Source organism: Thunnus maccoyii, chromosome 17, assembly GCF_910596095.1.
Source record: "Thunnus maccoyii chromosome 17, fThuMac1.1, whole genome shotgun sequence".
Classification (NCBI taxonomy): domain Eukaryota; kingdom Metazoa; phylum Chordata; class Actinopteri; order Scombriformes; family Scombridae; genus Thunnus; species Thunnus maccoyii.
The window spans coordinates 6,187,962-6,209,702 of NC_056549.1; the positions used below are offsets into that span (position 1 = coordinate 6,187,962).

The window sequence follows — 21,741 nt, forward strand, 5'->3', positions numbered from 1 at the left end:
TCCTGCGCAGTAGAGAAGCTGTCCCGCCCGCCTGATGGAAGTTTGAGAGTGGCTGTCACAGCTGTCAATCATGATGTCACACCCCCTTTTTATATCATCAAATAACTAATTAAAAACAAACTTATCAGAAATATGAGCACTCGGACAAACATTGGTGTGATAAGAATGACCTAAAATGATAGAAACCATTTTTGGGAAAAAATTATTGGATGTATACTTTGATTTTTTAGTTTGGCTCATGTCCCATCCGCTAACATGGAGGAGGCGGGACTTATGACCTGTACTGCAGCCAGCCACCAGGGGGCGATCCAGATGTTTTGGGACGCTGTCATATCGTTCATATTATATATAGTCGATAGTTTACCTTCATTAAATCTACAAACACACACACACGACAGACTGGTCGGGTAAAACTTCTTTTTTTAGCAACAGCGCTGTCTCATATTTTATTCTTTAAATGCATTATGGTGCAATAGGATGTGGTCATTTACAAAGTGAAATACATTCAAATTAAAACCGTTAGCATCAGTTTGTTGCAATCAAATAATAGCTTTTAACAATAATGGCATCAAGAATCTATGCAATTATGTGTACATTGCAAAAAAATATATTTTGTATGAGTTCCCTTTTTAAGAAAAATCATTTCAATTAAGAGGAAATACATCTTTTTGCATAAAAAAAACAGCTAAAAAGAAACAGACTTCACTTGTCTGTGTGAAACTAAAGCTTGAATAAACCTCTGTGCACATTTTAAGAGCTTGAATTCCCTTTAATGTTGAGACGCAGAAGTGAGCTTCCAGGAAATTACATCACAGACTGAAACAACACGGCCGGGTGCACAAAAGTGTTTACAGAATAATAATTATCATAATACAAATACTAAACAACAACAAAAGCAAAGATCAATTACAATCCTCATCAGAACAGATCTGCATTCGGTACAATATTCATCAACTACACAAAGTTCAGAGTTACTGCAAGAAATATTTAAATTAATTGGAACTGTACATACGACATGTGAGAGGAAACAAAAGCCACATGATGGACGGAGAGACGTTTGTTGGGTTAGAAGACAAATTATTCAACATAATCAGAGTTTGGAAACCGGCTGTGCAGACGGTTTACTCAGTACGCCTCAGTAGGCCTCTGTGATGGTTGTTTGGGTTTTTCATAGTTTTTTTGCAGCCATGTGTCTCTTAGTAATGAAGCACAGTCACTGTGAGGCTGCGCAGGTTTGACCTCAGCATAACAAGCGTTTCACTTTTTCAACACAAAACACACAAATCCAGTTGATTTCAGTTGATTTCTGTTTATATAGCAGAGTGATTGATGACTGTAAACTGTGTGTTGAGCTGCCAAAGGACTGAAAACAAAAGAAATATAAAACTATTTTCTACATCTTTTGACTGTTTATTATTTAGTGTTGTGACATTATTTGTTTATCTCATGCCAACAGTATATTGTTTACGTAAGTGTCATTATTTTTAAATCTGGCAATTTATCCTTGTTTTTTTTTGTTTTTTAAATGGAAAAAGTTAGATTTTAAAAATCAACCATGTCATATTTCAGCATGGAAATTTGATTTTGACTTCTGGTAACAACATGTGACAAATTAATTTTAACTTCAAGGTCCATTTACTTAGATTAGAGATTATTTTGTAACTGAACCAGTGTGTAGTTGAACTACTTCTTGTTTTTTTTACTTATTTAGAGCTGAACTGAGAGCAGAACTCTTTCTAACTTGACTATAATTTTCTCACCTGCGCAATAAGTCCGGCAATATTCTACATTTTTCATCTTGTCAACAAATCCCATAAAAACACCTAAACCAACAATGCGTGCATCTACTAACTAAGTTCTGTGATATATCTTATTCCTCTGTGCTGTAGACCTCCGTTGTTGTCCAAAAACGATTAAAAACACCTCACCGCTGCACTGGATGACGTGTTCCTTCATTACCATGAACACACACACTGTAGTTTATTTTGACTCGACGCCCACACACACCGTCTTGCTGCCAGAAATGCTCACGAGAGCAGCAAATGTGGATTCACTGAAAACAGTCCCCAACAAATGCACTATTTCATCCTTTCGTCTGTTTGTTAACTAACTACACTGACCTGCTGTTTTTTGAGCATTACTGAGCCTTTTAAAAACTATATATCTGTGAGGTGTTTTTAGATCTTAGCTTCCTAATCGATCCGGGTGGTGAGTGTTTGGATGCCGCTATACCTGTTTTCAGGTTTAGTTTAAAAATGAAACTATATATTTGTGAGGTGCTTTCAGCAGGAACTAATGGGCTTGGCAGAGTAGAGAAGTAGGAAAGTATTCAGAAACACTGGGGATGGGATTTGTTGACAATAAGAACTAATATAGAATGAATTAGCCGCATCCTTTAAATCAATCAACATCTTCATCTGCGAATTTTCCTGCAAATTTTTCTATGTAAATCAACAATAACTTAAAAACAATGACAAAACCTTATGCATGCAGTATACGGTAGAGGCAAACTGGAATGAAGTAGTTCCACTTAGGTGTTCCCAGATGGATAATTTCCCTTAAAGTCTGCCCTCTGTGTGGTGATCATTTCGACAAATTTACTATTCTTCCTGCTGTTCAGTAGGTGCTTTGATATGTTCTCTAGAATAAAAAGGCTAGAAACATATTTTAGCACTTAACATGTTGGACATGAGACATAAAATCACCCATATGTCAACAATCCTTTTTAATTTAGTGGGTTTAATCTTCTGTTGTGCTTCATTATTGTGTATTAAAGAGATGTTTTGGGGCCAGAAGAGAAAACAGGAACTATCTTTTCCACTGCACTCACCCCTCAGGCTGAACTCAGGCCAGTAACTGACAGAATAACCCAAGTATGCCACAGGAGCTGCCAAAGGGGCTTCATCTCTTCTTTCGCAGTCTCTTGGGGATTGTTTCTGAAGGCTGAATAATATTCTTCCACCACTCTGGGCAAAAGAAAAGAGAAGCGTGGGTCAGGATGCCTGACGGTCGGTACAATGTGTGCTTCACTACACAATCATGCTTTGGTGTTGAACACCGCTGGCAGCATGAGGACAATAGAAGTCTGGTTAGCCAGCTGCTGATGAGTTCAAAGATTCAGACTGTAAAACTCATGCCAGTGTTCATCCTCCAACATTCACCTCTCAGTGCAGATGATTGTCTAGTTAAACTAAATTAAACAGAGGCGGAGAGAAACTGTACATCCAAGAAATAAATAAAATTATACCACACAGTAAATCTGTCAGGTTCGCTCTGAAAGCTTCAGGAAGATAACAAGTGACAAAAAAAAAAAAAGACGAACAATAAGTGAAACAAACAAAAAGAACAATAAGAAACAAATTCATAAAGAGCTTTTTATAAACATAAAATGCACAGTTTTTCCCTCTCTGGATACAAAACAGAATATTTAAACAGAAACATTTTCAACTGAGTATCATAAAATCATGTTGGATGTTGTTTTTTTCCACTTGAGTTTTGGAACGATTCACTTTGGATCAAAAAAAACGTGTGAAATTACAAATCATCAACATAAAATTATCCAAATTGGCGAAATCAAATCAATTTTCATTTATTGGCAACAGCAAGATAAAACTGGAGGATGAAGATTTTTTGAAAATCCATTTTGTATAAAGTTGTCAGGCGTCGTTAAAACAGTTAAAAAGTACTACAGGGTCCAAAACGTCCACTACAAAGATCTTTTTGTTTATCATCCATCATAAATATTAATGATAAAATAATAATTTAAGTTGATACTCTTTATCTTATAAAATGATATGTTATTTAAAAGTAATGTTTTTTTTAAAATTGAAAACATGCTCATGTCTAATTGAAATAGATTTGTTTATATGTTTACTATTCAAATCCACAAAGCTTTATTGTAGAAGTTCGGGGCTCAGTTAGGTAACATTTTATTTTACAGGTCTGTAAATTCAGAATCATTTCCAAATCATTTTCTAGCGAAGCTCCTGTAAAGAACGACATAATTTAGTAAAACTGGAAGTGAAATAGAGGTGATGTTCAATGTGTAGACTTCCAATTAATTCCAATTAATTTCAAGCATAATACCCAAGCAATTTAGTCTTTTGGCCAGATGAGCATGACAAAATGTAAAATTTAGTTTACAATATAGCAAATATGGATTGATAAAGTTTTAAATTAAAATACATAAATAGGTGATAAACAAGATTTACTTTGAGTTAAATTAAACTTTTCTTTAAAGGAAGTTAAACAACAGTCTCTATTTTCTCTATAATTGGTACCAAATTACACAACATTTTCAAGGAAACTTTCCATAAATAACAAACCTGTAAAATAAAGCGTTACTCTCAACTGTGCTCCTGAGTGTTGGAAAAATATTCCAATATTACAGCAAAAACTGAAGCAAGATAGAAATTTATAACATGGAAGTGCAACAAATGCTAGATCTTATTTTTTAAATTTATTTTATTTTACAAACATTTTACTTTAGATCATTTTAATTCAAATTAAGCTGTTCATCAAAATTCGATTAACAGATTAACTTTTTTTTTTTTTCAGTTAAGACTTTTATCCGATGTAAAGGCCGATCATCTCTCTCACAAAGATTTGGAGAGTTATTCCTGCTTTTATTATCTCTCAGTTAGACTGTTGTAATTCTCTGTATGTGGATCTGGATCAGTCGTCTCTTTGTCATCTGCAGTTAGTACAAAACGCAGCTGCTCGTCTTCCAGCTGGTAAAAGAAAGCGTGATCACATAACACCAGTATTGGCCTCTTTCCACTGGCTTCTAGTCTGTTTTAGGATTGATTTTAAGATGATTTTATTGCTGACTTTTAAGGTTCTGCTTATGTAGCAGAACTCCTGTATCATCACACTCCAGTTGGAGCACCGAGGTCGACCAACCAGATGCTGTTTGGAATTTGAGTTGAGCTTGACTTTATCTTCTATTGTGCTGCAATTATTTTATAATTATTATTATGTTTATTGTTTTCTTTTATTCCTATTTGTTGTTTACTTTTATATTAATTTATTTTGGTATTTTAAGCCTGTTCAGCACTTTGGTCAGCTGTGGTTGTTTTAAATGTGCTGTACAAATAGTTTGACTGGACTTGACAAATGAAGTCCAAAGTGAGCACAGCAGTACACCAGGCCAGTTTCAGTGGAGCTGCACTGTATATCAACTAAACATATTTATGGGATCTAAGATATAAGCCAGTAGAACAAAGGACACACTGCTCCACTTAGTGAAAGACATCTGCAAAGACTGCAGCCTTAATGGCACAGTAACAGCTTCCAAACCTCTTCGCTGATGACTAAATGTTCTGCGAGAGCCAAACACTCGCTGCTAATGACTGAAGGAAACTCTTCTTTACAGATCAGTTCAAGTCTGGACTGCAACTGGAGACATTATGTGGAGAGATCGCATGCACAAGTCCATAAAGGATTCTTGTTATTTTCTGAAGAGGCATGCCATCCTTTCTGATAAAAGGATTCAGGATGTTGAGTATGATTAGGCATCAAAACTTGTTGACGGGGCTGGTTTGAAGTCTAAAGAAGGGCAGGAAGTGTTGAGTTTCATGGCTTCACACAGCTCAAACCAAATGTAAAAATGCTAAAGCATAATTTCATAAAGAGATGGAATGATAGAAACATACTGTACACTCGTATTTTGACTGAATAAATCTTTTCTAATACTTGACAAACAGATAAATGATGAAATAAAAGAGCTCTTGGTAGTGGACTCACAGCTTTAGATCCCCGTTGTACATACGATGTTTTTTTAAAGGGTCAGTTCACCCAGATCACAAAAATAAAACAGATATTCTCACAATTTGTGGTATTTAGTCGTGCAAAGAGTTTTTAGATACACAGTAAAGTTGACCTGCAAGGAATTTCACTTGTGGTGCTAAAATAATAAAAAAAAAAAAGACATATGATGAACTCATCATCATGATTACTCACACTAGGAACTAATTTCTGGGTAAAAAATTGTAAAATGTTCATTAAGAGGTCTGTGGATTATCCCGAATAATCAGGATATTGTTTCTGGAAAGTCATTTTTTGATTATTTAAGCACCACAAGTGAAATCCCACCCACCTCCACTGTATTTTGTATATTTGTGTGGTGGCAGGAGATCCAAAAAATGCTTCTGTACCCGATGAAGAGCCGGTTTGGGCTTGAAACGTTGCACTCTTTCTTAAATTTGATAAAGAAAAATCCTAAAGAGTCCTTGGGAGCCGGAGGGTATCTACAATTTTTTTTTGGATTCAGTGCCTGGATTTGAAAGATGTGTTTGTGTTCTGAACACTGATTGCAGGGAGTTCTCAAAACTCAGTGGAATAAAACCAAAAGTCTGTGCACGGCTAGACACAACATGGGAAGATGTTTTTTGTTTAGTTTTTATATTTTTATTTAGAGTGAATTGATCCTTTCGGTGATAATAATCTCAACCTGGCAGCACGCTTTCTTCTTTTTTGCTTTCATATAAACAAAGCTATGCCGCATAAAATATTGATATATTTGAATTCAAACAAGATTCATTGCTTGATCAGTAAATCTGTTGCCATTAATGAGATTGCTAAACTTTGGCTGATATGAACAGGGAGGGCTGAGCTTTAATGGCCGCTGACATCAACTTGATTTTTATCATTTATCCTAAAACTGCCAGCTGTCACATTCTGATTGTCCTATCTGCCACGTGGAAAGAATCTCAATCTTGGCAGGAGAAAGCGCCATTAAAAATGTTCTTGGGTGATTTTTAAAATCTAACAGCACTAGTTTGTCCAGAACATTTGTCTCAGAAAAGCTGAGATATGTCAATTATAAATTCAAAATGTGTCACTATGATCATGTACATTATCAATATGTAGATATCTCTGATTTTGTTTTGGGAGTTTTACGAAAAAGCACCTTGATCGACTGGCCTGTGCTCTGAGGAAGCCTATTTGACTGTATTCTGTTCTGTTTCATCAATCCTGCCACTTCTGCTCTTTTCTGTCGCCATAAATTGTTTCTCACGGAGGTGAAAAGGGCAGCAGACTGTGTGCCTAAACAGCACAGGGAGTTGGAGAATGTTTGGGTTTGTATGTACAGTCCCGGTGACCCTTCCAGGACCCCACGAAGGCATGAACAAAAGCAACCATCCGGACACATTATAACACTATAGAATAAGGCACATCGAATAGATAGATCATCAATATTTACATAGGATATGGCTCCGCACACACATGCACAAACAAACATCACAGTATTAAAAAAACACCAAAACATAACAGCCTACTTTTTTGTCTACCAGAACCTTTTTTTTTCTTGTCTACCTTCCCACCTTGTGTTTATCCTTTCCTCCCCTCTCTGCTCTCTCCTCTGCTCCCTTTCATTTCCTCTTAGTTACACAGTCTGGCAGCCACGTCAGCCGATTCTGTAACGTGATATGATACAGTAGAATCGCATCAACGCTCTCTGACCACCCCGCAGCTCTCTAACACCCCTTATTACCCAGAAGACTCCGGGATTTAACAGAATAATGTGCGACTTTGTCTGTGATTATCTTAATGTGGTCTCTGGCGTTGGAGCAGTTTGTTGCAGAAAATTCAGAGACTATCTTTTAATAATTGTGCATGAAAAGGCAGATTTTTCTGGATTTAGCTGGTACTTTTATAAAAAAAGTGAAGGCAGTGCATTAAGATGGTGGCTCTGTTAGCTACTGATGATGCATTTTACTACATATTATAAATGCTGCATAGAGGAAACCTGCGCTAACTAATTATTATTCAGCAAAACAAATCGACCAGCTCCTTATGAATTCTGATGACTAGATATAGAAACAAATCTTGAATTTTTGCTAATCGGTCCAATTAAAATGAAAGTAGAAATGTTGGCTCCTATAACAGCTATGTCTGTAAATAATGTACATGATGAAACACAATTTAACAAATACAGTATGTTCCAGGAAAAGGGAGGATGGCAGGAAGGATGCAGGCATAGAGAGAGGAAGTTATGAAGCCACTTCCTGTCTAGCGTCTGCTCCACTAGCTTCTACCACTCAATACAGTCTGTCATTCAGAATTTCTTTCAACAGTTTTTCTGATGTACTTACTTTCATCCATGTCCATACAAAACTCATAAAAGTCACTTTTTCAACTCTAGAGCTGTAACCTCTGCTGTCTAAAAACCTCTACACTGTTCAGTCCTCTCTGTCCTGATGGTATTACAGACATGTCTGAACTAAAGGTTCTAGAATGTTGGGTGACAGGTCCAGAGTGTGAAAGGTTTTAGAATGAACGTCAGAGAGTTCTAGAATGTTGGGAGTAGTTCCAGAGAATCAGAGGGTTCTAGAATGTTGGGAGTAGTTCCAGAGAATTAAAGTGTTCTAGAATGTTGGGTGGCAGTTCCAGAGCATCAGATAGTCTTGAATGTTGAGAGTAGTTCCAGAGAATCAGAGGGTTCTAGAATGTTGGGAGTAGTTCCAGAGTGTAAGAGGGTTCTAGAATGTTGGAAGTAGTTGCAGAGCATCAGACAGTTCTAGAATGTTGGGAGTAGGTCCAGCGCATCAGACAGTTCTAGAATGTTGGGAATAGGTCCAGAGCATCAGACAGTTCTAGAATGTTGGGAGTAGGTCCAGAGTGTCAGAGGGTTCTAGAATGTTGGGAGTAGGTCCAGAATGTCAGGCAGTTCTAGAATGTTGGGAGTAGGTCCAGAGTGTCAGAGGGTTCTAGAATGTTGGGAGTAGTTCCAGAGCGTCAGACAGTTCTAGAATGTTGGAGTAGGTCCAGAGCATCAGAGAGTTCTAGAGTGTTGGGAGTAGGTCCAGAGCATCATACACTTCTAGAATGTTGGGAGTAGTTTTAGAGTGTGAAAGGTTCTAGAATGTTGGGTGACAGTTCCAGAACAAAATCAAAGTTTTAAATAACCAGTGGTTCCAGTGTTACCCTTGATCCTGGAACCCGTAACAGAAGTCTTGTCTGTCACTGAAGCTGCCAGCATGATGATGTCACAAAACTTTCCCAGAATGATGTGGCCGCAGTTCAGAAACACAAGGCCTCAGAGCACCAGGATCAGCTCTAGAACCTGGTGCTGTGGCTGAAGCTGTCGGACATGATGATGTTCTTGTAGAAGTTGTCAGAGCGCGTGGAGCAGTAACCTTTCACCTTGTCGATCATCTGGCTGACAGGGAGGATAGAGGAGGAGGAAGAGGAATTGGGCTCTACCTCTGAGGAGGAAGAGGATGAGGAGACACACTTGGGACTGGTCTGGTTGGAATAACATTTATCTGCATCCAGAGAGCAAAGACAGAGAGAGAGAGAGAGAGAGAGACAAGGATCACAATTTAGTATGATTATAGTTATTTAACTGTTAAAAGGGAAGGTGAAAATGTTTCCTTTAATTTCATCCCTGATGGTGTATAGTTGCAGTCAAATAAAACATGTCAACATTAACTATTTAACACTCAGGTATTAGTATTATTTCAAGTATTTCAGAGACAGTATTACAGCTTTAAATAAGGTGGTATGTTTAAAGACTAATTTTATATATTATTATTATTATTATATAGGAATTCATCATTATTTCACAGCAAGAAAAACATGACACAGCTTAATTACATAGTTACATATGCACAGCATAGTTTAAATAAACCTACCAGGAGAGTAAAGAAAGACCAGGAATGTGAGCGAGGACAAGCAAAATGAATCACTGTGCATCCATTGTATATATACACAGTACCAGTCAATAGTTAAGACCACCTTCTCATTTAAGTTAGACTTTTGACCCCCCACATTTATTTTTTGTGTATTTGTTTTATTTATATATTTGTACCTTTTCTTTTTGCTTTGTTATATTTGTGTTAAGTTACTGCTGCTTGGATTATGTCTTGTATGTTTTGTATAGATGCAGTGTCTTTTTGTTGGTGTTGACATGTTCGTGGGTTCACTAAACATACATGTATGTAATAATCTCGTAAAACAACTCTATTCTTAATGATACTGCTTGAGCTAACATTAAAGAGTGGCAGACAAAGCTCAAACGATGTGGAAAACGTTTCAGTTTATTTCATGTATTAATTTTAGGAATGTTACAGTCTCCTCATCGCTCCACAGAGATCTGAGGTTTTTTGTCTCTTCAGTGGAAGCTTGAGTGACGTTTAAGTCACATGCTTCATGTATGTGTTCATTTATTCACTGTTTACATTTGCTTATTATCTATACAACTACTTTTACACCTCAGACAAGTGTAAAAACTTGTTTGTGACTTTTTATTTTATATTGAAAATGCGAATAAAAAAAAGCTGGATGGAAACATACAATATTTAGTCTAATCAAATAGAAAACAGTTTTCTGTACAACTACTACTCTGTCATCTATGACCTACTCTGAACCAACTTCACACACCTCTGCACCTCTTTGACATTTAACACCATTTTGAAGTCAAAACTAGTTTGAAAAGTATGTGAATCAAATAAAGGATTTTCACTTTTATTTTTCACTTAAGTTCAAATTTTCACTTCTAGCAGTTTGATAAATACAGGCCAGGATCAGGAATCCCCTCAACATCTTGGAGCTAAGATCCTTTTGCAAAGTGCTCCCAGGGCTCTGCTGTTGGTACTTTGAGTCAAATAAAGATGATTTTCATGGCAGCTTTTGACCAGACTTTATTAAATATCTGATCAAAAACACACATTTCACTACTTAATAAGGTACAATTGCTCCCTCATGTTGCTTAATTTCCAAACGGAGGCTGCCACACATTCTCCATGTGAAAAAAGCTGGTTTAATGGGTTGCTGTAATGGGTTTTTGCTGACCATCTGTAGCAGGTCCTTGATTCTCTGTTTCCTTACTCATAGAAAAGTCGGAGTGCAGTGTAAACCTCTGCCTTCTAGCAGAATAATTGGCTCTCTTGCCGGGCAATTTGGTTGTTGTCTGGTGTTTGTTTTCCCTTCTCTTCCAAACGGTTGGTTTGGCTTTCCTCCTTCCCAGGATACTCAGAGCCAACAGATAATACAACCAGGCCGAGAGAAGCTGGGTCACGTTGTGGCTTCAAAACAGCAGCCTCATTTATAAAAGCATATTTGGATTTCATTTTCCACTTGATCCCAAATTTACTTTTTAGAATGTGCACATACCTGATTAAGACAGACAACTGTAATGAGTGGTATGCTTGGATATTTTTATGCTGCAGTGTTATTTGGATCTTGAAAGCTCTCAGCTTTTGTCCCGGGTTTAAGTGGAGATGTGTTTTGGTAGAACTTCACAGAATGGGATGGGAAGCATATGGAAAGATGGGTGGTACATAATTAACATACAGTGTCTGACATGGACAGCTTCATGGTTGACTATGTCATTATGTTGAGACCACCAATGAAAATATGAAGAAGCAGAACAGATTTGTTTTGAAACAAATGCTTTAACTCTTGTGAAAACTATATTATTATATTATATACTACGATATTATACTTTATTTCTTTAGAGTATTCTGCATATGATTTGTGTAACGCCATCTGACACTGCTGACTGCGTAACATCATCAACACAGATTAAACATACAAGAGAGTTAACTGTCCATGAAACATCTTCACAAAACCGTGAAATATTCTGGTGTACTGATGATCAAAAACTGGAGTGGCTGTTCAAATTTTGATGTGTTTAAGTTTGATAGCTTTGTCTCAAAAGCCTGGAAAAGAAGACAAGATTTATTGTTGAGTTTGTTATGATTATTTTACTACTATATAGTCAAGGTTTCTATCAGTGATTTATGAATTTTGTTGGATGCAATGACAGTTTAAAGATTCAAATTTGAAAGCTGTTTGAATTTCTTCTCTGTTTTTGGACTTTCTCTGGGTTTGGAAGCTTGCATGAATAAGTTGTGCTTTGTAAGCCAGTGTGGGCTGAACATAGTTGTATATGACACAATAATAAAAATTTCATTCATATATGGGGCAAACAAAATATTATCAACATCTTAAGGAAACAATTCAGAAAAAAAGTACAACAAACAGCACCACTCCAAAGATGGTTCATATTAGCTCAAATGCCTGTTAGCAACTTTTATCTGACAGTCAGCAATTTGAAAGTGACATTTCAAAGCAACATAATGCAAGGCAAGGCAAGTTTATTTAAATAGCACATTTCAGCACCAAGACAATTCAAAGTGCTTCACATAAAACATTAAAAGCATCAAGACAAAGTGCAAAAGAAACACATCAAATAAAGGAAACCCAGATACAACCAAAAACAGTCATTTAAGAGCCAAGAGAACAGAAAACAAAAACAAGCTAAATAGAATAAGACAGATCTAAAATACAAGAATTAAAGTTACAGTGCAGTACAAGAAATGAAGAATTATTTGATTTAATTAAAGGCAGCAGCAAACAGAAAAGTCTTCAGTCTTGATTTAAAAGAACTGAGAGCTGCAGCACACCTGCTGTTTTCTGGGAGTTTGTTCCAGATATGTGGAGCATAAAAACTGAACGCTGCTTCTCCATGTTTAGTTTTGACTCTGGGGACAGAAAGCAGACTTGTCCCAGATGACATTAGAGGTCTGGATGGTTCATAACGTAGCAGAAGATCAGAAATTTATTTTGTCCCTAAACTATTCAGTGTTTTATAAACCAACAGCACAGCAGTATTTTAAAATCAAAGACAATCTGAGAACTGGAGTGATGTGAGCCACTTTCTTGGTCTTAGTGAGGACTTGAGCAGCAGCGTTCTGAATCAGCTGCAGCTGTCTGATCGATTTTTTTAGGGAGACCTGTGAAGACACCGTTACAGTAGTCGAGTCTACTGAAGATAAACGCATGGACCAGTTTTTCCAAATCTTGCTGAGACATAAGTCCGTTAATTCTTGATATATTCTTCAGGTGATAGTAGGCTGATAGTAGCTTGTAATTGTCTTAATGTGGCTGTTGAAATTCAGGTCTGAGTCCATGACTACACCAAGATTTCTGGCTTGATTTGTAGTTTTTAACATTACTGATTGACGCTGAGTGCTGACTTTTAATTGTTCTTCCTTGGCTCCAAAAACAATTACTTCAGTTTTATCTTTGTTTAATTGAAGAAAATTCTGGCACATCCAATCATTGATTTGGTCAATGCACTTACTCAGTGCTTGTATTGGACCATAGTCCCCTGGTGATATGGTTATGTAAATTTGTGTGTTGTCTGCAAAATTATGGTAACATATTTTATTGTTTTCCATAATCTGAGCCAGTGGAAGCATGTAGATGTTGAGCAGAAGAGGCACCAGAATGGAGCCTTGGGGAACTCCGCATGTCATTTTTGTTCGCTCAGATGTGTAATTACTTGTAGACACAAAGTGTCAAACCAGTTTAGTACTGTGCCAGGAAGTCCCACCCAGTTTTCCAGTTGGTCTAGTAATATGTTGTGGTCGACCGTGTCGAATGCAGCACTGAGATCCAGTAATACCAATACTGAAATTCTGCCACTGTCTGTGTTTAAGGGGATGTTATTGAAGACCTTAACAAGAGCAGTCTCTTTGCTGTGGTGTGGTCGAAATCCTGACTGGAACACATCAAAACAGTTGTTTGGTGTCAAGAAGTTGTTCTGCTTTTTAAATGAATTTTACTTAAAAATGGAAGGTTTGATATGGGCCTGTAATTGTTCATTAGTGACATGTGTAGATTGTTCTTTTTTAAGAGTGGCTTGATGACGGCAGTTTTCAGGGCCTATGAAAAGAAACCTGAGAGAAGAGACGTGTTGACAATCTGTAGAAGATCTGAGGCTATGCAATCTGAAACATTTTTGAAAAAGCTTGTAGGCAGAATATCAAAGCAGCAGCAGGATTTCAGATGTTGTATAATATCCTCCAGGTTTTTATGGTTGATCGCATAAAATTGTGTCATACTACTTGAATTGATTTTAAGTGGACACAGGGACAACACATACCCTGTACTTGATATGGAGGCACTGACTGTTTGTCTAATTTTCTGAATTTTGTCAGTGAAGACGGAGACAAATTCCTTCCAGGCCCTGGTGGATAGAAGTCCAGGGGCTGTTGACACGGGAGGGTTTGTTAGCCTGTCGACAGTAGCAAACAAGGCACGTGTATTATTATTGTTTTGGCAATGATGTCAGAGAAGAAGGACCGCCTTGCATTTCTCAGTTCCAAATTATAAATGTGAAGTCTCTCTTTATAGATGTCATAATGAACCTGGATATTTAGCAGTTCAGCAAAGTCATCAAAAAAGGTTGCACAGTATTTAGGTGGCCAATAAATATTTAGGAACATAGCTCGAGAAATGGAATTCAACTGAAGAGCCACATATCCAAAAGACGCAAAATTTCCACAAGATATTTGCTTGCATTTGAGGGAATCATTAAACAAAATGGCAACTCCACCTCCTTTCTTTATTCACTCATCCAAGGTGAAGGAGGTGGATCCTCACAGGCGGTTGCCAGTGAGGGGGTGGAGACTCCTCCTCTTGGCTCTGATGTCTCCCATGATCAAGGCTCTCCTCAGGCGGGGGCTGAGGTGGCTTGCCTTCAAGGTTTCTGCCGTGCTGTGTTATGTTTTCCTCCTATTTTGATTCCTCTTGTCTCTTGTCCTTGGTAGAGGGAACAGATGAGGTGACGCAGGAAGTAAAATAGGTTAGAGGTGAACAATTTTATACCTCACTTGTAAAGACAAAGTCCATCTGCCTTGAAAAGATGTTTGTGGTCCCAGAAAAAGTTGAAATTGTCAATAAATGCAGTGAATGGGCGGTACATGCAGTTGAGAACCACGCATTTTGTGCCAACAATCTGCTGAATCTCTCAACTCCTCTTCTGACTGGTGGTAAAGGGCCACTGATAAACACCTCAGAGAGCTGACTGTGTCCAAAAGATCAATAAAGTCCTGTTTCAGCATTTCAGACTGTTGTTCTACAACATTATTGGTCCCTATGATGTTTTTCACAGTTGGATGTGCAGCCATGATATACAGGATTCTTTCTGCCAAGTCAGAGACCATATCCTTGGGAAAACAGAATACTTTGGTGTTTTCACTTCACATGCTTTTTAGATCTTTTACAATAAAGTCACCCACAATCAGAGTCTAAAGCCCAGTTGTTAGCTTTCCCTGTAGTCTTTTACTTTCTGAGTTACTTTCAGTCCTTATCCTGCTGTGTGAAGATGAGAAGTTTTTCAGGTCATCAGACGGAGATCCAGAGTCCTGCAACAGTGGAGCAAAATTGTTCTCCAGTTGCACACTTGGTTGTTGGGAAGGTTTGTTGCTAGTTTTCCATTTTGCAGCTGTGCACGGCTGTGTCCTACTAAGAACAGGGGTTGAATAGGCGATCTGGCTGGATGACAATGCAGGCCAGCCGGTCGCATCAGAAATCTCAGGGTGCTGGGCTCTGCCTGTTACTCGTCCAGGCATGATCTTCTCCACCGCTTTGAGTCCATGGTAAAGTGGTGTTGTTCCCACATAGTCCATTCACTTCCATGTCCAATTCTAACCAGTCAATTTTGGTTTCCAGAACTACAATCTTCTGTAGAAGTTTGTGGTAGTCATCCGTGTAGAAGGGGGACATCTTGCTGCTAATTAGCTTTAGCTAAGTACCATGTTTCCAGTGGCTGCAGTACAGGTTTGTGCTGTTGGTAGGCCACGCTCATGTAGTACTGAGGAGGTCATAAAATGTTGAAATATGGCAATAGCCTACTGTATCTACAAAAAATTGCAGTCCCAGAAATTTATAATTATCCGGGAGCTGCTGCTCGTAGTTTTTCACAGAGAAAAGAAAAAAAAGAGAATATCAGCAGAAAAATGCAAGCAGTGGCGAGAGCAAGCAGCAGGGCATTTGCACTGTAAGAAAGCAGGAAGCAGCATGGCGAGTACTACTGCCAAATCATCTGTTCCCACAATACAGGTGCATTGCACAAAGATGTCTAGCATTGTTCAGGCCTTGTACTACCCATTGAGCTTAACTTTAAAAAGCTTTGAATTCAGTTCAACAAAAAAGGTCTCAGAAGGTATTGAAAAGGCTTAAACGTCCTGTCCAAACATGTTTAATATCATCTAGAAACATTAGTTGTAAGCTTTTTTGTATGTGTTGTATAACCTACAAGTTAGACTGGTACGGCAGGAAGCTGTTGAATCCTTTTTTGTGGAGTTTCAGTCAGCACCATCAGACCTGCAGTAAACACTGTCACTACTACAGCTACAGCAGCTAGGAAGCAAGTCAAGTCAAGGTTTTAGCTAAAAATTTAAATGAACTTAAGTCATTTTGGTTAATTGGTTAATACATCCACCAATTGTCTACTGCTTAACTGGGTCCAAGTTGCATTAATTGAATTAATTTTATCATTAGGAATTGTTGTTTTATACAGCTGGGAATCACTGAAAAAATTATATGGTATATAGTTCTAAGTAAGCCACATATAATCATACCATCATACCTTCATACTTGGCTGATATGAAACAGGACTTAAAATGCCTTTTATTAAAAAAGGTCTTAAAAAGTCTTAAATTTATTTTTTGGGAACCTTGTAGAAACCATGATATCATGTGTCCTTTAGAGCTGCAATGATTAGCTGATTAGTTGATCAACAGAAAATTAACCAGCAACTATTTTGATAATCAAATGTTTCAGTAATTTTTATGAAAAAATCCAACATATTTGTTGGTTGCAGCTTCTCAAATGTGATAATTAGAAGCTTGTATGTGTCATATGTGATAAACTGAATATCTTTGGGTTTTGGACTGTTGATCGGACAAAACAAGACATTTTCACTATTTTCAGACATTTAATAGACAAAGCAATTCATTGATTCATTGTGGAAATAATCATCAGATTCATCGCTAATGAAAATAATTATTAGCTGCAGAGTCTCTGTGGTTACTATCAGGATTAGCCAAGGAGCGAGATGGATCAATGTTGCTCTGAGCAATGCAAGTGCAAACCAACTCACACTTGTACTTCTAAAATCGCTGCTCATTATTAAATGATGTCTGGAAAAAGTTCAAACATTTTCAGAGTTTCCTTACTTTTGAGGATTATTTCTTCATGGGTGTTGCAGCTGTGAACTACAATCATTTTTTTAAACACTGATGCTTTTGGACCAACACTAGCAGCCTCTAGAGTTTTACAACTTGGAACTCTCTTCCCAAACAGAGCCAAAGCAATGGAGCTAAACATATACAATGTGGGCCAAATCAAGCACATTCAATCTCCCTGCTGGCCCTCTGCTGCCATGAAATGTATAGTGTGACATTGTAAAGGAGGCAATAATTCAGCAAACGTTTGAGTTATAATGTTCAGCCAAAGTCTTCTTTGGCACGGACAAACAGCTCAATCACTGCTCTTTGTAATCCCTAGTAACGCTGCCTAATCAAACAACAGAGGACTGAAGTTGTCATCTTGTCGTGATTCCCTACATCTCGTCCAGCTAGTGTCCCTGTGCAACATGAAGCTATAGGGTCAGGAGATAGTTGTCTGCTGGCGTACGCTGCAGTCACGACTTCCACTGGACTTCCACTATGACAGCGCTGATCAGGGCTCCACAGCTCGCCCTGTCAACTAATTCTGACTTTTGAAATGCTTTATGATGTCAAACTGGGATGTTTGTTTTTGTTCCTGCATCCAAACAGGCGTTGTCTTTTTTCCCCCTGCCATATTCCCCTAAAATACAAACCAGAGTGCACTTTAGTACAGTGATAAAAACTGAGGGTCACAGCGACGGGGTGATGGGTGGGTTAGGGTTGAAGTGGTGTCACAGTGAAGACTATCAGCTCAACCTCTGATCATAAACTATATGCTTTGGGATGGAGGGATTCTCTAACCTCAAACATCTGGAAACTATAGAATGAAAAGCTAAAGCTGGCAAAGAGATTCAGAGACGTTGCAGACCGAACTCAGAGAGAAAACTGAGAGGAGAGGAAGACTCCAGCAGCCACAACATACAGACATACAGATGCTGACTGTTTCCATTGGAAGCTCTGATCCAGCGATATGTCTGGAACCAACTGCACATAGTTTTACAAATCCCTGCTAAGAATCTTTCTTTGGAGCAATAAAACACACAGAATGAGGAAAGGCCATATATATAAACCCGAGAGATTTTATTTGTTACAACTGGTCAGTTTATATAAGGGCCGTTATGTTCGATGTGGACACAAAGTCTGCAGCTTACAATGGAAAGAGAAGGCTGCTTCCCATTCAGTCCATTGTCGGTAATCTTCTCTACATTTACAAGCTCTAAATGTCATAACAATGTGATTCTATAAACACCACATTGACCTTAAATCTGTCACTAAGATGTCTCTATTTGACAGCATTTTATACAATTCGTAGAAAAGAACAGCAGCAGCCACTATGTCTTGAGACTGATGTACCTTAAAGTGCCACCGACGACCGCCAGCTGTTCCAATTGACTCCTATTCAAAAAGCCTCAACTTCTCTCAAGAAATACTAAGTCAATCATTTTTTTCAACGAGTCATTATGGTCTCAATCTCTAAATTCTGGCCCTCTTATAAGTGTGCTGGTGGTCATCTTGGAAATTATTAATCTCTTCATAACATTTGAGGACTTATAGTAGCTTTATTCTCTGCAACGTGGGCCTTGATTGACAGCTGTGATTGACAGTTGGCTCATCTGCTGCTCTCCCTGGCTCTGGGACTTGCACTGAGTCAGACTTTCAGTCCTTCTATTTTTTTTTTTTTTTTGTGTTTGCTCTACTTTGTGCTTTGGGAGTTACACTAACAAAACCCTCACAGGATGCTGACATGCAATATTTTGGTAAGTTTAAAGCAGAAGTCAGGCGATTTTATATATTTTTCTTCTTGCAAACAAATCCCATGTTTGGATCCAAACCAACAATGAACTGATCTTACAAGTATTGTGTGTGTATTCAAAAACGTGATATAACTTATTCCTCTGTGCAGTTGTTGTCCAAAAACTATTAAAAACATATCAGTGAGCCACACCAGTGCACTGGGTGACTTGTTCCTTCATCATGAAGAGTTTGGTCACGTTAGTTTGTTTAAAAATGTCTCCAAAGAGTAATAACAGTGATCACGTTTTCTGTCCCAGGAGAGTAGTTCTGTGTAAGGCAGACGCCACTGAGCATGTGCAGGAATGTGGTTCTCTTTACAGCTTCATTAGCTTGTTGTGCTACATATCACAACCTCTTGACTTTGTACTGCATTGTACATTTCTCAAATAAATTTATTACAAAGCCACCAAAGTTTTTTTTACAAACATGCATTTAACAGCTGTTGGCACATTTTTACTGTGTATTGATAAGTGTTAACATACAATGTGTTTCTGCAGTCACTGCTCTCCTGCCGACCGAGGAGGAAAAGTTTAGCCACAAAGAGCGAGACCTGTTGATGCCAGACTCTTATACTTGGTTAAAGGTTAATACAGAGATTAAATGCTATAGTAAATGTTACCAACTGGATAAAACTGGTGGTGCTGGTAGCAGCTCATGAGGATGTTTAAAAGTGAGTTATACTGGGTGTAGCAAGAAGAGTCCATAAGACTCTATCAGCTACTACAAATGGCTTCTGACCAAGTTTGATGGTTTCATGGCTTCTTTCATTGGGCCACAAAAACACCAGACAACAACCAGATCAAGAGCTCCTAATATACTAACTACCAACTAATATAAAATGGAAATGAGGGCTGGAAGGCCTGCTACAGATTAGGGCTGTTGGAACAAATTTTGGGAGATTATGTGTATTTTTTTTTATAAATGTGTTGGCTAACGTTAGCGAATCTCGCCCTCCTCGCCTTGGCCTACATGCATGTGAATACGAAATGCTTTTGTCATGACTCAGTGTGTCCTCAAGAAAAGTTCTCTCTGCTGTAAACACACATAGCTGCTTTTATATCTCCCCAGGTGCTTGGTGCTTGTTTTTGGCATAAACTCTCTCACTCTCTGCCTTCTCAACCTGCTCTTGGATGGTAGGCGGGTTGCTCTGGTAGCTGCAGCCTCACCATCACACACACACTCCTTATCTCTCTAGACCGCACACTCACTATGCACTGAGCTGTTCCTTACAGGAGCTACGCTACTTTTATAACACATTTTTGTTTTCGTTCACATTTTTGTTTGCGGTTCTTAAAATAAATTTTTTTTTAAATCCCTGATGCTTAGGCCAGTTGGGGGGGTCAACTCCGCTGCCGGGCTTGCAGTGCACTTGCAGAAACCCCATGTCCAACGTTTTCTGAATCTGTCTGCATCACAATCTCACATTCAATGTGCTAACGTAACATCACAATATCAGACATGGCAGAAAGCAGTGCACCCATTTTATTTAAGAAGCGATGTGTGGAGCAAAAGTTTATGGAGTTCCGTCCACAAACGCAAAAATTAAACAAAAGCAGGAACACAGTGAAAGACTGATCAGTGCTGCAGTCTGCGGTGTGGGGTTTGGACACAGAGCCAAATAACACGTCATGTATTGATGTAAAGTGCATGCTGACGTGGATTTATTTATATTTCAGTTAAGTGCGTAGTTTAGTTACTATGATCCAGTACGATGAAGCTTATTTAACATTTTTATTTTAGTTAACGTCATTCATTTTGCGCCTAAGCTTAATTATTACTTAGCAAGAAGGCTATCACCTGTTTATTGGTGATGTTGGAATGCCCTCTAGTGGACAGAACGTATAACAACCACATGCTGATAGTGGCATTGGCAATGCTTAACTCAATGTATACAGTGTATACGTAGTAAATATTAATACTAGGCTAAATTTGAGCATTACAATTTGAGTATAATTCAAATATTAAAAATAAAAAGGAATGAAATTTGAATTGGATTATGGAGGAGATTGACAGCACTAGTACAGACGGTGAGACAGTTGTTTTTCCATGGGGAATGTGTGGTAGCCTCCATTCGAAAAGTAAAGCAACATGAGGGAGCAGTTGAACCTCATCAACTGCAGGAAAAATTAAACTAATCATAAATATTCATGTAAATGTCTGCAGGGATGAAAGATGGCTAGATAATGCTAAACTGAACCTCTGATCTGAACGCAAATGTTGATGAAAATATCAGTTACACCCTATTTATTTCAATTAAAACTATTTAAAACGTAAATAGCTTAGATGCTGTTAAATATCTCCTACTGTGCCTGTTTACTGACTACTGACTCTGTCTCCAAACGGCACATTAAACATGACAAACTGCACAAAGCAAGAGAAGCTGGAAACTAAAATCTGGATGGTTTTCCAGGGTTAGGTCATGATTTGTTTTTGTTTGTACACTGTTAGATTCAGCCAAAAGCTGCTTAATATCAATGTGATCAATGTGTCTGGCAGCAGCAGTGACACATCAAAATTTATTTGCTTTTACTTTTACACTAAAACGCGCCAAGAAAAAGTTTCTGTTTCTATTTTTTTTCTCCACAGGACATTCATAACCATGACAATATGAGATGATGTTACTGCAGAGACAAAAATAACAGAAGAAGATGAATTATTTCATAGCTATAAAGTTTAGGTTGAAATATTTTTACATTAAAATTTTGCATGTATCTTTGTTTTCATTTTATTGCAATGTTTTTGCAGTAAAGATCACAGTTCAACTGGCTCAGGGATCACCCTGTATGCTTATTATTCCATCACTGGCTAAAATATTGTAAGGTACTGTGATGGTGTTTTGCTTGGGAAATGAATTAATTTCAAGCTTCATTCCTGTTCCCTTATAGTAACATATATAACTTACTGTTTGGAAGTGTGGGGAAATGCACTCCACTACATTTCAGAGGGAAATATTGTACTTTCTACTCCACTACATTTA

General features: G+C 37.9%; 1 protein-coding gene across 10 annotated transcripts in view; it reads right to left on the bottom strand.

The window, feature by feature from the left end:
- Positions 1-437: 437 nt before the first annotated feature.
- Positions 438-21,741, bottom strand: part of adgrg6 (adhesion G protein-coupled receptor G6) — a 132,170-nt gene continuing 110,866 nt past the window's right edge. For 6 of the 10 annotated variants that reach the window (XM_042389603.1, XM_042389604.1, XM_042389605.1 and 3 more), the window contains one exon: positions 6,398-9,269. In XM_042389603.1, the coding sequence (XP_042245537.1) occupies positions 9,061-9,269 (209 nt within the window). In that variant the 3' untranslated portion in view covers positions 6,398-9,060. Of the gene's footprint in view, positions 2,967-6,397; positions 9,270-21,741 lie in introns of those variants that run through there. The other 4 variants (XR_006091930.1, XR_006091931.1, XM_042389607.1 and 1 more) reach the window with 4 other exon arrangements.